The 17,132-nt window shown below is 52.0% G+C and overlaps 1 protein-coding gene across 7 annotated transcripts in view; it reads left to right on the top strand.

The window, feature by feature from the left end:
- Positions 1–16,023, top strand: part of ST3GAL4 (ST3 beta-galactoside alpha-2,3-sialyltransferase 4) — a 165,052-nt gene extending 149,029 nt beyond the window's left edge. For all 7 annotated transcript variants that reach the window (XM_044997041.1, XM_044997037.1, XM_044997035.1 and 4 more), the window contains 6 exons: positions 1,519–1,579; positions 5,395–5,490; positions 8,155–8,344; positions 8,472–8,615; positions 11,691–11,834; positions 13,994–16,023. In XM_044997041.1, the coding sequence (XP_044852976.1) occupies positions 1,519–1,579; positions 5,395–5,490; positions 8,155–8,344; positions 8,472–8,615; positions 11,691–11,834; positions 13,994–14,080 (722 nt within the window). In that variant the 3' untranslated portion in view covers positions 14,081–16,023. The remainder of the gene's footprint in view (positions 1–1,518; positions 1,580–5,394; positions 5,491–8,154; positions 8,345–8,471; positions 8,616–11,690; positions 11,835–13,993) is intronic.
- The last annotated feature ends 1,109 nt before the right edge of the window (positions 16,024–17,132 follow it).

Raw genomic sequence — 17,132 nt, 5'->3', positions numbered from 1 at the left:
AGCCTTCTTCATGTCATCAGTTATTAGCTCTCCTTCCCTGCCAAGCAGGGGACCTATGCTCGCCGCTGACTTTCTCTTGCTCCTAATGTATTTAAAGAACCTCTTCTTATTGCCTTTCATGTCTCTGGCTAGGTGATACTCATTTTGTGTCTTAGCCTTTCTGATTTTGTCCCTACATGCCTGTGCTGTTCTTTTGCACTCTTCCTTAGCAATTCAGTCATGTTTCCCCTTTTTGTAGGATTCTTTTCTGATTTTCAGGTCATCAAAGGGCTCCTGATGGAGCCATATTGGTCTCTTCCCATTCTTCCTGTCTTTCCTTCACACTGGCATAGTTTGCAATTGTGCATTCAATATTGTCCCCTTGAGAACCTGCCAGCTCTCCTGAACGTCTACCCAAGTCCTCAATCCTGGCAGGAGCAGTTCACTTCGGGGGTGTGGATGGCAGGGAGAGGTCCGATGGTGGAGATGTGTGAGACTTCATGTTCACTGGCAGATGGTGGCCGGTTGCTCCCAGCCTCTCCTTGCCTGCTCCATGGGCGTTGATGTGTGTGGTGAACCCCATTGCAGCTGGGAGGTGTATAGGTGCTGGAGGAAGTTCTGGGCAGTGCTATGTGTTAATAGTGGGTAGGAGATCTGCTGGTGCACATGCAGGCTCCTCTGGAGAGCGCGAGAGTCGTCTGTTGTTACTGTCGTTGATTTGTAGCACTCAGGAGCCCCAGTCGTGGCCCAACACCCCGTTTTGTCGGGTACTGTGCAAACTGCCCCAAAACACTTACAATCTAAGTCTAAGACAAGAAACAACAGGTGGATGCAAACAGACAAGGGTGCCCAAGGAAGCAGGGTTCTGCACAGAGTCCATTTGGGAGCAGCCCTGGGGCTGGGAAGTGCTGACACAGAGAGGACAGATTAACAGGACAGCTGCTGAGGAAGGCTCTACCCAGTCTTGCTCAGTGCTCCTGCTTCGAGGCACCTAAGTGCATGTTGTTTATTCCAACCGTTGCCTGATCAATAAATACGTGGCCGCCTCTGTGTCCCCCGCCAGCCCCAGAGGCACTGAACCATTCTTGTTAAGTTACTACACGCTTTCCTTCCTGCTACACGGCTCGTTCTCTGTCTCGCGTGGCTGCCGCAGCCTCTAGGAGGATGCTCCAGCATGGGTGTGCTGCAGGGTCCGTCCACTGGGAAAGACCTGGGCAGAGGTCAGAGCATCTTTGCTACTTGCACTGACCCCTCTCTCTACCTGTCCTCCCCAGCCTGGCCAGTCAGCACATGGCAGAGGGGACTGGGTTTAGAAGGTGGCCAGGCCCAATTGCCTTTGGTCAGAGGGAGGATGGGAGTGGAGCCTTTGGTGGTGGGAAAGGGGATGATCCCAGGGAAACAGCCCTTCAAGAGAAGAATTCCCTCTCTGGTTTCCATGTGGTGCATGGGGATAGCCTGGGGTCTTGTGCCTGACATGGGGATCTCATGGCTTCTGGGGAGGACTGACCTCACTAACTGCCCCCTTGCATTCCTTTGCAGAAGACATTCTCCTCCGGGTGTTAGCGATCACCAGCTACTCGGTGCCCGAAAGCATCCAAAGGTAATTTCAGTGCATCTAACGTTTCCTCCCAGTGCATCTGATTGCATGTGCTGCCATTGTCAGGCGAATGCTCGTCACAGAGCTGTGGAAGGGGCTGGACTGAGAGCACAGCTAGCACCCCTCTGCCCCCCATGTGTTGTCTAATAGCAGTGTGCCCTTGTGATGGGTTCAGGCCCCACAGCCCATCCGGCCCTTGACTTCTCTGCTGGGTCAGTTAGAGCCATCTGTGAGTCATGGGATTTGGCTAGGGCCTTGAGTTTTCAGTCACTTCATGTAGGTTACTGGAGTTGATGCTCTGAGTCTGCTGGATGAGAAGATCCCTAGCAAAGGTTTTGATGAACCCAAAATTGGATTTAAACCCAGCAGAGCCCCCTCTCTGAGTGAACACAGGAAGCTCTTGGCCTGAATGCCAAGGAGGCTGAAGTCCATTTATATTGGCCTTTGTGTGTCTCGTTCTCCTTCTTGGTCCCCTCGTGGATGTTGATAAATCATCTGGCCAGGCTCTGGATCAAGAGAAAGAGACAATGGAGTCTTCTTCCCCATCAGCTGGGGTAGGGTTATCATGCAAACATCCACCAACTGTGTCTGTCTGAGACAGTGTGACGGTCCACATGTTTACCATCTTCTTGGGTACAATCCATCTCTTCCTCCTCTTTCCTGGGAGTCTCTTTCCTACCACCCTCTCTCCCCCTGCCATCGTCATCAGGTTCTTGTCATTCATCCTAAATTAACCACCAGTCCCCAGCCCTCTGAAGGACAGCTCAGGTGCTGGCTGCCCAAAAATCCAGCAGCCAGGTGGGTGAACTCCTGCCCTAGGGCTAAGATGTCCTCCCATCCTTAGTTCCTGGCAGAGAAGCATACAAGTCGCTGTCACCTCTCCTTAGAACCAACATCTACTACTGCCCTTTGGGAACTTGACAAAAGGAAGAAACTGCTTGCATAGCCTTGGTTCCCTTGCACCAGAGACTCAGCGTATCAGTCGGTGTCCCTGACTTACACCGCAGTGAGAGGGCATCTCCCCGCTTGAACTAAGCACATGCCCCCTGTCTCCCCACCGTCTTGCCGTTGATCTGGTGGACCGCCAGCACGTGGAACGGGTGTTGCCACTGCCCAACGCCGGGCTTCATTTAACCTGTGGAGAGGGGTTTGAAGTCTGAGTTTTCCATCTCCTACGTAGCCTGCCCTGCCCTCCTGAAGAGCTGCCCTTGCCCTGAGCGGCACCATTTCACAACCACCTCTGGCGCGTGAATGCATGTGCCGGGGTGTTTGACTGTCAGAGACCCTGGCCTTCTGTGTATGTTGGGAGTGCATCGCCAAACCCCACCCCACCCTGCTGGACGGCCCAGTGCCCTCTGGATCACTATCATCCCTGAACTGCCCCTCCCTTGGTTTGTATGTGGGGCTTTGCCCAGATCCCTCCCCCATCTGTAGCCCTGCCCCATCTCTCCTCCCCTCCCTGGCATTGTCCCAAAGACGCCCACTCTCCTCCTGCTTCCTCTCCCCTTTTTAAACTCTAAGAGGAGAGAGAGGGAGGGGTGGACAGAGTCAAGCCCAGCACTGGCAAGTTTCTCCATGTGGCTCAGCCCCCCTGCCTTGCCAGTGCAGGGGTCTCTGCTGACGCCCCTCAGTCCTGCCCTGCAGCCCCCCTGCTGTTCCAGGCCTTGGGCCCCTTGTGAGCCGAGGTTGCCAAACTGCATGCCAGGCTGATGGGCAGATTTATGATGTGCACAAGGGAGTTGGTTGGATGAGACCCGCCCCCACCCCCAGTGTGCTGCCTCCCTGCAGCCAGTGGCAGGATTGGATTTCCCAGCCCCTGGTAGACTTGCGGTGTTGACAGACGTGCTCCAGGACATGATGTCATGGTGCTGCAGCCCCAGCCAGCAGCCTGGCTGTTTGTTTGCACTAAAATGACGTAAATTGCTGGACTCTCTCTGGGGACATACGGCAAAACGAGCCGTTGATTTTTGGCAGGCGGGTAACGAGCTGCAGGGTCAGTTTGCTGTGCCCGTGATTCCGTCTGACAGCCGAGCACTGGCTCTCTCTCGCTCTGGTCTGTCTGCTTGTCTGAGCTAGTCAAGCACGGACCTTGCGAGGCGTGGGTCAGAAATACAGGGCGAGTGACCCCCACCCCCCTTCCTACAACCCCAGCAGATTTAGGGCACTGTTGTAGCAGAGCAAAGGAACAGGATCCACTGACCCAGCCCACCTAGAATCAGGAACGAGAACCAGATCTCAGGAGGCCCAACAAAACTCCCGTGAAGGGCTGAACGGTGTAACCAGGCCCTTCCTCGTGTGGCTGTCGTCTCCAGCAGCTGGGCTGTAGGGCAGAGGCTGCTGTCCCTAGGACAGAAGGAAAAAACAAACCTGGCGTCAAGCCAGGGCTTATGGAACATGCTGCAGAGGCTGTCGCTGGGCCAGTTAAAGGCCTGTCCCTTTAATAAAACAGTAATGCCTGGCTCGTCTCTTCCATAGATATCCATGAGCTCTACAAAGGAGATCAGTGTCATTAGCATCAGACAGGGAAACTGAGGCACAGAGAGACATGACTTGCCCAAGGTCACCCGGCAGCTGAGTTGGGAATAGGACCAAGGATCCCTGCGACCCAGTGGGGCGTTCGAGTCGCTAGGCCACACTGCCGGCTTCAGAGCAGCAGCAGCCACCTCCCTGGCGAGCTGGAGCGTGAGGCTGTTGGCGCAATACAGGGCTGTTTGTGGTTTGCTAGGGGAGGTGAAGTGTGCTGACCGGCTCAGCCCCTGTGTTTGCTTGCATTTCAGTGCACTGTCTATAGGCCCAGACATCAGACAGCTGGGCACTTTGTTTTCACCTGCCGACCTCAGCTATTACTGTCAGAATGGTGCCTGGGGCCTGCGGAAGGATGCTGCCTCCGCACTTCTGTAGAATCACCCGTCTGACGGGCTCGAGAGCTTCTTTGGACCTCACAACCTCCCTGTGCTGCTGGGGTGACATCCCCAGCTCACACATGAGAAAACTGGGGCACAGAGAGAAGGAGACTTACCCAGAGTCACACACGGAGTCAGTGCCACAGCAGGGAACAGAATCCAGATCTCCTGAATCCCAGCCCAGTGCCTTTCCTGCTGAACAATATATAACCCATGCTAAGAGTGTAGTTCACCTAAGGATAAGAGTCTACTTCTGTGCCAATTTAGAGGAGCTACTCCTGTAGCTCAGGCGGTAAGGGCTCTTGCTTTTAGTGATGAAGGTCTCAAATTCAATCCCTGCTGTCCACTGAGCAGGGGGCTTATTGTATGCACCTGCCACCTTATTTGGGTGTTAACATGTGTTGTTTGCATTCTAATGTGCTGATAAAGGGTATCTCTTGTCTCTGGGTCTCCCATTGGAATCTAGCTGTGTTGGTAGTGACTGGGGCCCCATTGCTATTCAGGGGTCTGTGGGAATTGGGTTTGTGATTTCAGTTTGGTTCCTGGTGGGTGGGAGGAGGCAAGTGTCTACATCAGACAAATGGCCCTACTGACTAGGCCAAGGGAAGCAATGGGAATTCACACCTGCATTTCCCCTGGAATCCACTGGTAAAAATGCCATGCTTTCAGATTCATAGATCTCAAGGCAGAAGGGTCCATTACCATCTTGTCTGACCTCCTGCATCGCAAAGCCATTACGTGCAAAACTTCACCCGCCGGGGCAGCAGGAAGCTCAACCCTAGAGGGCGCCAAGGAGTCGAGGCTGGTTTCGTTGCTTCTAAAAATGTGTAATGAACTAAACGGTTCAATGTAAACGGGGAGACCATCCCCCAGAGATGGAAAAGGATGGTGAGCGCGTTTGGTTTTCTTTTGCAGCATGAAGTGCCGAAGATGTGCAGTGGTGGGGAACGGACACCGGCTCCGAAACAGCTCCATGGGGGAAGCAATCAACAAATATGACGTGGTGATCAGGTAAGGCACTATGGAGATTCAGTACAGTGAGGGTTAGTCTTCCTCCCCCCAGGGACACATCACATCAGTTTAGACACAGCGCAGTATGTTCACAGATACCTGGGGACCGGCTGAGATTAACGCTCTAGGATCCATGCTACGTTAATGGGATGGAGGAAAACGGAATGCATTCTTTTTGTGTTGAGAGACCGGAATGGATGCGGCATGTGAGCCTCGTATCGTTCCCTTTTCCTTTGACTTAGCTTTGGCGTGCGTGAAAGGAGGCAGAGCCACGGAGCAGGGCTAGCACAGATGAGAGCTGGCCAAGACACAATTGCTGGTGAATGGGAAATCCCTAACAAAAATTTGTCTCAGCAACATGGAAATGTGGCCTGGGAGTCTGAGAGCTCTGGGGTCCCTGGCCCTGGGGCTACCCTTTGAGCTGCAGAGCCTGGAAATCTGGGGTCCCTGGACAGCTCATATGGGAAAGCCTGTTCCAGGAGCTCCAGGCTATCAGCTTGATGACAGTGACCCTGAGAGACCCTAGGATTTCCAGACTCCAGGCTGCGGATCTAGGAGCCAAGCTCGAGTTAGAGTCAGGGCTTTCAAGAGTGCCAGGTGCTTGGCACCACAGCAGAGAGCTTGGAAGTCTAGAGAGCCCGCATGGTCCTGGCTCCATGACAGGCAGCCTGGAAGCCCTGATATAGCAGGGCTGCCTTTGAGACACTCGGGTCCCTGGGGCAGCCCACGTAGTGGGGATGCTTTGGGCTTTCCTGGAGCTGGAATTGCCAGCACCAGCGAGAAGCAAGTACTGAGACTCCTTAGGCTAGTTCCTCAGCTCTGATTTGAACGGAAACGCACAGATTTGCACAAGGGATGTGAGAGATCCAGGTTAGTCCTACCTGGAAATTCTAGCCTATTCAGGCCTTTCTACCACTCTCGTCACTGTCGTGTGTGAGCACCTTGCAGTAGGGTGGATTTGATTTAATTCAAATAGTCAGGAAGACTCGAGTTAATCATGGTTTTCTACATAAAAGTGCATTCTTGTTGGTTGTTATAACCCAGTAGTTCTCAAACTTTTGTACTGGTGACCCCTTTCACATAGGAAGCCTCTGAGTGCGACCCCCCTTATAAATTAAAACCATTTTTTAATATATTTAACACCCTTATAAATGCTGGAGGCAAAGTGGGGTTTGGGGTGGAGCTCTTGACCCCTCCATGTAATACCCTCGTGACCCCCTGAGGGTTCCTGACCCCCAGTTTGAGAACCCCTTTTATAACCTTAATACATATTCTTCACAACTCAGAGATAGATGTAGGTTTCATTTTTAGAAGGTTCACACTATACATTTTTAAACGGGGATTTATTTTGAAAACTTTTCAGATTAGTTTTACAGCTATATCAGAAAATGAATGATTGTTTGGTGATTTCATTTACCAAAGATAATTGAAGCAGATATTTATGAAGTCATTGAGAGGTGAACTATCTCCAGTTCAACAGGTTAATCATTAATATTTGGAGGATTTTCTTGCCAGGCTGTATTAGGAGGAGAAGGTCACCAGACAGACACTTAAATTGTTTATTTAACTAAAACAACAACGTTATGTATTCTGGATTTTTTTCCTTCAACAACAAACATATAATATTTTAACAAAACAAGCATATGTCCCTCGCTTCTCACGTTTATCTCCAGACTTCTTCTCCTTGTCCAGATCTATTCCGCCCCCAACAATCTTCTCTTCATTGAACTTTGCACTTTTAGAGAGAGGTAACAGAGGGACAATAAGGTTGAGGTCTGTTATTTCTCACCTCTATATATTATTTATTTAAAAACATTTTTGCTGTTTACAAGCATGTTACCTCTGGAGAGACAAATCCACAGTTTGAGAACTGCAAAACTAAGCATCTCTGATGGAATCTTCTAGACTAAGCACTGAGTCCCATTGGGTAGATAGAAAAATTAACGTAAATAATCTATACAGAAGCCCCTGGAAACCCATAAAATTGGGTCCCTAATCCATGAACTATTGGAACTCATTTACAAAACTTTTCTTAAACATGACATGAATATATTGTCTCATACTATAGAATTAGAATGTATAATCCCTATTCCATGATGAGATAGCTTTGAGCTATAATGTATCTTAATTAAAGCTATCTTTAGATAGGTTTTTTCCTCAAAAAGCATTTTATCAAAAAAAATCTGATTTAAATTAAAAAAAATCCAATTTTTTTTAAATAATTGATTTTTATCCACCCTGCCTTGCAGTTATGCATTAAGCAATGTGACTAACATTTGTCCTGTGTTTGGTCTCTCATCCTGTCCCAGGGAGAGGTGTGTGTGTGTGTGTGTGTGTGCAGGGGAGGGGTTTGGTTTGGATGGTTTTGTGGAAATGTTACACTCACATTGCTCGGGGTTTGTTAGAGAAGGCAGCTCAAAGCAATGCACCTGGCACCCAGAGTGGGACGGGCCTTACTTCCTGGGGGAGTTCATTCCCAAAGGATCCTGTCTCCACGTCCCCTAACCTAACATCTATCACCTCAAAGTGTGGCGAGCAGATGGCTCGAATCCCCGAAAGGGTCTCTGCTGGGGACGGGAAGGGAGATGCTAATGGGACAGGTCATGGGGAAAATGGAACCCGTATGCAATATCCCCTGCCTCATCTTGCGCTCCCTCCCCTCAGGTTGAACAACGCGCCGGTTCATGGGTACGAGGCGGACGTGGGCTCCAAAACCACCATGCGCCTGTTTTACCCAGAGTCCGCGCACTTCGACCCCAGACGGGAAAACAACCCGGATACTCTGCTGGTGCTGGTGCCGTTTAAGCCCATGGATTTCCAATGGCTGGAGATGATCCTCAATGACAAGAAGCGAGTAAGTGCCGCGGGGGGCTATGGCTGGCCTCTTCTCTGCCTTGCTTTGCTCTCGCCACTGGAGGCAAGCCTGGTGCAGCCCTAGTGGGGAAAGAACAGCCCCTGACTTTCCTGTTGTCCTTTTCCAGGTTCGCAAGGGGTTCTGGAAGCAGCCCCCTTTAATCTGGGATGCCAATCCCGAGCAAGTGCGGATTCTGAACCCTTACTTTATGGAAATTACTGCTGCTAAATTGCTTAATCTTTCCATGAAGCAACCGCGGAAGATTAAACAGGTAAGGGAGCCGGTGTGCTGGGGGCAGAGAGAGCGAGACAGACTCATGGTGTCCCGGATCTAAATCACAGGGCAGTCCCAACTGGGACTCGCTAAGGGGGCATGGTGCCATTCCGCTGCACTGTGCCCACCCCAGTCCCCTTCGTGCCCCATCGACTTATTGACCCAGCCCTGGGCTGCTCAACACGGTTTGGAAAATTACTGCCCTTTTCCAGGTAGGAGGAGATCAAGGTGAAGGCCACTTGGGTGATTCTTACGGTGCTTTGTAGATAAAATGCCATGTGATCCCTCTGCCCGCAGTACGGTGCCTCCCGGGTGTGGGGAGATGCTGGCCACCCGCTCACCTCTGTTTCCCTGCATCCTTGAGATTATATTCACACTGCTTTGTTGGGGGGACAGTTGGCCACTGTTGGGAAGCGATTGTGGCTCGAGTCTAAACCAGAGAAGCTGCTCTTCTGGAGGGAGAAGCGGCTTCTGCTCAAGGATGAAGATCTTTCTGCACTGAATCCTTCTATTGTTTTTTTGGCCAGTGCAGTCAAATTATAAGTGCGTGTGTGCGCGCGCGCGCACAAAGCTGGGTTTGAGTTATGCGATTTCTTTTGTTGTTTTAAAGCTGTGGATGGCCTTTTGTGTGTGCATCTATAACTCAAGAAATCGCTGAATAGATTTGCCTTGTTATCCATTACTTGTGAGAAATCAGACAAACCCATAACGTTTGGTGGAAGTTCCGAAGGTCTGCGGAGTTCAGAGTGGAATTCTCTTCTCGTCCTTTTCGGTAGTAGTGCTGTAACACCGTAGCACGTTGCATCTTCAAAACACTTGGGAATGGTTGACTAGTGAATGCCCCCGCAGACCTGCAAGAGATGTGGTGGGGTTCTCGTTTATAGCGCGAGACGGGGAGAGGTGCAGAGGTTTAAATGTCCCAGAGCCCGTCACTGTTTCACAAATAATGTTATAGCTTCATAGACTGTAAGGCTAGAAGAGTCCACTATGATCATCCAGGCTGACCACCTGCTTAGGCCAGGCCAGAGAACTGCCCTAAATTCATTCCTGTTTGAACTACAGCAGATTTTCTAGAAAAACATCCAATCTTGATTTGAAAATTTACCATGATGGAGACTCCCCCACAGTTGTTCCAACGCTTAATTACCTTTAGTGTTAAAACCCTCTGCCTTATTTCTAGCCTTCATTTGTCTAACTTCAACTTCCAGCCACTGGAGACCTTTGTCTGCTAGAGCGGAGACCCTGCTATCATCAAATTTCTGTTTCCCATGTAGGTGCTCGAGTCACCTTTTAACCTTATCTTTGATAAAACGAAATCATTTGAGCTGCTTGGCTCTATCACTAGAAGGCAGGTTTTCTAATCCTTTAATCCTTCTCGTGGCTCTTCTCTGACCCCTCTCCAATTTATCAGCATCCTTCTTGAATGGTGGACACCAGAACTGGAGCCAGTATTCCAGTAGCAGTTGCACCAGTGCCAAACAAAGAGGTAATAGAACCCCTCCTATTCAATATTCCCCTGTTTATATATCCAAAGATCGCATTAGGCCTTCGGGCCACAGCATCACACGGGGAGCTCGTGTTCAGTGATTATCCTCCACAGCCCCCATGTCCTTTTCAAAATAGCTGCTTCCTAGGAGCAAATCTTTGGCATACGCTGACCTCATGTTGATGTTATTGAAGTCTAAGGATGGAACAGCATATAACTGAGGAATGAGTAAACCTGTGCAGAGCCACAGTGACTCAAAATCTAGCAATGTGGGGGATCGGAGCGAGCAGATGTCCAAATGGAACAGTGTCATTCGGGGATGGGTAGCTGCCATGGCCAGAGAGGAATAGCTTCCTCTCCCTGGAAGGAAATAGAAGTTGGCTGAAGAGACAATAAGTTATTCTTCTGTTCTCTGGTCTCTTTCTATCAAGGCTCACATCCTCCCAGCCATGTCAAGCAGAGAGAAACGTCCCAAGCATGGAAATCTTATAGGTTAGGGTAGAAGTAAGTTACTAAAAGATCTGCAAAGAGAGATTCCCAGACCAGCTTGGCTAGGGGAAGATCATTTCCAACTGAGACCAGCTCAGCATGGCTCCTTCCAGCTTAGCCGGGCAGAAGCTCCTTCCAGAGCAGCTGGCTGTTTGAAGGAAGGTGTGCACTTGGCTGTAGTGTTGTCACGACCAGAGAAACTGTTAGTATGACTTTCTCCTTGTTCCCATAAATGGATTTCCACACAGGAGTCTCCATTGTCCTCAACATTGTGTCCAGCATGTGCTACTTTGGGAGGGGAAGGTATAATGTCCCAGGGATCACCCCTCCAGGTTCCTTACTGGGGATTTGGACCAACCAAAGAAGAGAATTTGTCCCAGTGCATGCTGGGACAGGAGGTTAAGCAGTGCTGTTTAGATACTCATGCATTGCAGTCATGGGCAATAAAGCTTTCTTTAAACTATCCATTCTCAGTGCCTTGATCTATGGCAGATCCTAATGACCAGTACATGCTGGGACAGGAGGTTAAGCAGTGCTGTTTAGATACTCATGCATTGCAGTCATGGGCAATAAAGCTTTCTTTAAACTATCCATTCTCAGTGCCTTGATCTATGGCAGATCCTAATGACCTGGCACACAGTCATGGGGGCCCTCCCCATCTGGAGATTTTTCAAGGAGCAACTTGGAAAATCCATGTGTGTCTTGGAGTTCATGACCCAATATACCCTCGCTTGTCTAGTCCAGATGTTTTATACCCCGTAAGGCAGGTGATGATATACGCAGGACAAACCCGGGAGTCCCACTTCGTAATGGCGGCAGCCCTATAGCTAGCAGCTGCCCTTCCTAAGTGGGGAACCTTCATTCTAAGTCACGCGTATGTGACGAACGGCGGCCACGTATCACAAGGCACCATGGTCATCGGTGAGCCCAGACCCAGTGTTCGCGTGGCTCTAATGATCACGCATAGCAAGCCTCTGTGTTATACACAGGACCTGTCCCCAAAGAGAGAAGGAGGGAGAAAACCACTCTGAACTGAACCCAGCATGTATGTTGTTGTTTTTTTAATCACCCTGAGCCCTTTCATCTCTCTCCCTCTAGAAACCAACGACGGGATTATTAGCCATCACCTTGGCATTGCACTTCTGTGACCTGGTACATATCGCAGGCTTTGGCTACCCCGATTCTGTCAATAAGAAACAGACTATACACTACTACGAGCAAATCACACTAAAGTCAATGGCCGTAAGTGACCGTGCACTCTTTCCCCTCTAGTGGTGATCATGTTTTGCTGTTACACAGCACCTTTCCTATGCGAATCTCTGGGCTTTACAAACGGCACCAGCGGGAATTGTGTTATTAACATATTAGCGGTAAGTAGGGTGACCAGATGTCCCGATTTTATAGGGACAGTCCCGATTTTTTAGGTCTTTTTCTTATATAGGCTCCTATTACCCCCCCACCCCCTGTCCTGATTTTTCACACTTGCTGCTGGTCAGCCTAGCGGTAAGTTGTCTGGATTCGGTATGTAGTAGAACTAGGGGTTATCCCGCCCCTCCATATGCTGTGGCCACTACCCTTGGTCATACCCATGATGCATTCCATCCACTAGAGAGCAGTGGTGCATATGACAGTGATGATCCATAAAAACTCTTCTATTCCCTTGGCATTTGGAGTATTTCCCAGAGTAAGCACCGAGGATACCTAGGAAATACTCTAGGTAGTAGCACTATCTGTATTATGGTAGTGTCTAGGAACAGCAAGCAAGGATCAGGGCCCCCATGCGTTAGGCCCTGTACAGACAGCCGAACGCTTAGCTTGCCATATCCTTGGGACAAGGACCATCTTTTCATTCTGTCTGTACAGTGCCTTGCACACTGGGATCTAGGTCCACAACTGGAGCTCTTAGGTGCTACTGCAATACAATTAATAAATAGCTAATGAAGATAGTCCCTCCTCAGAGAGATGGTGTCATCTAAAGCAGGGTTTCTCAACCCATGGGTCGGGACCCAAAATTGGGTCACCAGAACGTTTCAAAGGGTCACGCGGCAGCTCTTGCGGCTCCTATCCCACAGGGCTGGCTGGTTCCAGGCTCTGCAACTCTGGGGTCTCAGCACTACTGAGGTTTGGCCTAGCCGTCATGATGATGGGAGCCCAGGTAGGCCAAATTTGAGGGAGTGGCACTGCAACCCCTTGAACCAGGTCACAACTCCACTCGCACAAATTTGGTCCAGTCAGAGGGATGGGGCCAAACCAGAGCAGCGCTGTGACCCCACAAGTTGCAACGCTCAGAGTGGAGAGCCAAGCCCAGCCAGCCCCACAGCACAGGAGGTGCCACTGCCCCCACTGCCACTGTGGGGGGAGTGCCGGGCAGGACCCGACCAAAACCACCCCAGGGCCTCCACCCCCAGACTATTTACTGGGTCACGACAGGCCATAAACATTTACAAATGGGTCCTGAGCCCAAAAAAGGTTGAGAACCACTGATCTAAAGCACAAGTGCAACATGAAGCCAGGCTGAATCTCGGTGGTGTGTTACTGAGCGTGAGTTTCCCTGTGACACAGACACATCTACACAGACAAGAAAGCACACACGCCATTCCCCAGCTGCCACATGTTACAGTAACACAGAAATTCGGAGAACAAGTCTGTGTAAAAACCTCGGAACAAGTGTTTTTGCACATAATCCCTGCCTCCTTCCTTTAGCTTGACGAGCACAGACATTAGCAATAACCTAATACACAGCTCAGGCGACACATCTCTCCACACTGGGCTGCTCCTAAGGCTCCTCCTTCAGGGCTGCTCAGCTCACACCCTAGATCCTTCATCCCCAGAGAGCTAGGAGTTATCTGCCTCAGGGAGTCAGCCAAATCCACTTACCCCTTTCCCGGTGGGACTAACCTATGCAAACACTGCCAGCCTGGTAGAATTTGTGGGGTGGTAGGTATAACGGCAACGATTTCCCCAACCCAGAGAAGAATTTGGTTTGTGAGCCGCTAAGTAGACAAAGGAGGAGATGCCGGCCTGTTGAATCAATGCAAAATGAACAATCCCCGTTCTTGCTGACCAAGCTTCCAGCTTTCTCAGCCACAAGGTGGCTAATTAACTAATGGACCAGTTTTATCAGTGGGTGCAGTGAGGCCGGGTGGCTTATTGTGTGGATTCCTGAAACGCTGCTTTGCAGTTGTAGGCATTAAATATTAAACTCTTAAAACAATGACAGTCCCCTTTTAAAGCTGCAGCCCCCCGCCCCTCCCGCCCCCAAGCATCACGGAGGGCGAACCGTGACAGGGCAGGGTGGAGCGGAGCTGTACTTGCAGCCTTTCCCATCTAGCTAGGCTTTTATCAGGGGGCCTGTCGCCATGGCATCTGGCCTAACAAGCTCTCTTTTGTCTGTCTCGCAGGCGTCGGAGCACAATGTCTCGCACGAGGCATTAGCAATCAAAAGGATGCTTGAATTAGGTGTCATCAAGAACCTTACGCACTTCTGAGGGGACGTGGACTAGAATTTCCCTGAATTGCCGTGGCCTCCGCCTTGGCTGCCTATCACCCGGCATGTCCCAACATCCACCGGGCCGGAGACACCACTGCTTCGTCGCAGGGCCCCGAGTGGGCTCCTTGCTCGTGGTGGGGGCCGGCTGCCGGGGACAGCGCTGGTCCTGGAGGAGGTAGACAGAGGGGAGAGGGCTGCGGAGTCCCCCTCGGCCAGACTGAGGTGGCTTTCGGCCACGTCGTGTCAAGGCTCAGAAGCAGAGCATCTGAGATCCTTACAGTCGTGGGGTGGCTGGATCCCTTTGCGGCCGAACCAACGCTGACTTGCCGGCCTTCAGGGTGGCGCAGAGGGTGCCCCTGTGGGAGAGACCCTTGGGGCTTGCTGCTGCACCCATCTCTTTGGCCTGTCCGCTCCACGTAGGGGACTGGGGTTGTTTGCTGCGCTCTTGAACGGAACCCTGGACAGCGGAAGAATTGTCAACTTCTCGCCAGATCGGTTTGCGCTCAGTCCGAATGAGGCAGCGGGACTGGTTTGACACCCCCCCAGGGTGGGGCTGGCTCTGGGGGTGCGGCACATGGGAATGCTGCTGTAGGTGGAAGCTGTAATGCTGTCCTTTTTTAAACGTTTATGGGGGGGGGTACCGTGCAGTATTTTGCTGATGGGGGTTTTAGACCCCCCCCCCAGTGCTGCTTCCATGGGAATGGGGAGCTGGCGATCAAAGTGGGGGCAGGGAGGCAGAGTGGTGGGAGCGTTAAATTATTCTTCACTGACAGAGCACAGCTGCCTGCCTCACCCCCCCTGCAGTGAAGGGGAGGAGTTTGAATTCTGTTCTGTAAGAGGGCCCAGCGTGGGGAGCGAAGGTTTGGAGAAGGAATCGTGGCCGCTCCCGGAATGAGCTGTCCCCAGGGCCGCCTCCGCTGTGGGGCAGAGATTGGTCCGGGGATGCCCTCTGCTCGGCCGCGCTCAAGGATCTGAAGTAGGAATAAATAGGGTTTTCTTTTCCTTTTTAAAAACTTTTGATCAAATTCTGGTTGTTTCCCCCCCCCGCCCCTCCTTCAATTGCAAGTGCGTTTCTTGCAGGGAAGAGGGGCCAGACTGACAACCTGGGGATTGCAGCCCTCAGTTTATCCATAAAACAGGTACCACCGGGGGCAGTGAGTGAACACCCCCTTCAGGGAGGCTAGGCCCCAGCCCCGCCCCTTCTGCCCGAGGCCTCCCCCTGCTCCCCTTCCCCACCGGAGCCCCAAGCGTGCCCCACCACCAACCGCAGCTGGAGGAGCCTCAGCCGCACCACCCTGACCCACTGGCCCGAGCTGAGCCCCTGCCGGCTTCAGGGAGAAGGGGAAGCCCCGTCCAGGGGGCGGCGCGTGGGCAGGACCATGACCTGGGTTAGGGGAGGCTTAGCCTCCCCTGGCTTATGACACCCACCACCCATTGGGTACCACCCAGGCTCCCAGCCAACGTATTTTGGCCCTAAACTTGCAGGGCTCAGACGGGAGGTGAGTCTCCATAGCCCGGCCTGCAAGCCGTCTCCTCTCCGCCGAGACTCCCAGCCATCGGGCTCTGGGCACACGTTCCCTGGGAGCCGGTCCTTGAGATCCTGAAGGGGGGCTGGGGGCACGCATGCTGCTAAAGCCCAGACCTCTCACTGGGGTGGGGGGGAATAGGGGGAAAGGTTCTTCTTCAAGGTGCTGACCCAAAGGGGCTTGGACTCGGTGGGACAGAGCAGAAATGTCTCTCCTGAGCAGGCAGGGCTGTGGCTCAATGCTAATTTAACTAATTTAAATGATTATTTATCTGAGACGCGTCGGTGTCTATTGCAGAATGAGTGTAATGTTGTTTCCATTGAATTGCCCTGTGGGGCAGCTAAGGAGCAGTGGGGTTGAAACTGTATCATCCTTCTGCTTTGCCTGAAGGGGCAGTGACCTTTGGGGATACTCCTTCCAATGCAGGGCAAGTACCCAGCCCCCTCTTATCCTCCATAGCGGCACAGGCTTGGGGTAGCAACATTGTGCCCTGGGTGTCTGTAGGGCTTTGACTTCATCACTAAGCATCTAACCCCACTGAAGGACTCCCGTTGACTTAGCGAGTGCTGGATCGGGGCCCAGAGCTCTTCCTACCACTGCACCCCTTCTCCCTTGTAGCACAGTCAGGCGTGTGTAACATGGCTGGTGCCACTAGGGGGCGTGTGTGTGTGTTGTGTTCGTCCCTGCTGGAGGGGTGTGTTTGTGTGCCCGTCCCTGCTGCCCCCTGCTGGAGGAGTGTGTGTATGTGTGTGTGTGTGTGTGTGTGTCCATCCATCCCTGCTGCTCCCTGCTGAAGGGGTGTGTGTGTGTGTCTCCCCATCCCTGCTGGAGGAGTGTGTGTGTGTGTTGTGTCCATCCCTGCTGCCCCCTGCTGGAGAGGGGTGTGTGTGTCCATTCCTGCTGCCCCCTGCTGAAGGGGTTGGTGTGTGTGTGTGTGTGTGTGTGTGTGTGTGTGTGTACATACATCTTCCAGGGCTGCTTGGTTCTCGGTACTCTCAGCAGCCGGCTATCGCCCGCTGAGGGAAGCCAGGAAATCCCTGCCTGGAAGCCCAGCCTGTCGAATGGGCACAGTGCTGGATAGCCCAGGGTATTGTGTGTCCTGCCCCTGCCTCCTCGGGAACCCCATCTACAGGCTCCTAATCCGAGAGCCCCAGTCCAAGGGGCCATCTTAGAGGAGGTGGCTGAGGGCTGGGTGTAGTGGGGACAAGCAGGGATAGGTGGGAGCTGATGCAGGGACCAGGGTGAGAAGCAGGCTGGACACTGGGTGTTGCTAGGTGGGGAGAACAGCTCAGCCCTCCCTAGACCGTGGAATGGCTGCAGGGTGACTATGGCAGCCCAATGGCTGTAGCTGCCCTCTGCAGGGCCAGTACCCCTCCAGCACAGTGGGCGCCGTGTGGACATGTATGAGGATGGGCACAGGGCTTACGGTCTCAGCAGAGCGTCCCTGCTCTCATTCCTGCACTACATGCACTGCAGAGTGCTGCTGAATCCCATGCTCAGGCAGGCAAGGAAGGGGATCCCCCC

The sequence above is a fragment of the Mauremys mutica genome, chromosome 22 (assembly GCF_020497125.1).
Source record: "Mauremys mutica isolate MM-2020 ecotype Southern chromosome 22, ASM2049712v1, whole genome shotgun sequence".
NCBI classification, from domain to species: Eukaryota; Metazoa; Chordata; order Testudines; family Geoemydidae; genus Mauremys; species Mauremys mutica.
Note: the sequence above shows the minus strand (reverse complement) of the source record. Positions and strands in the feature narration are given on the sequence as shown.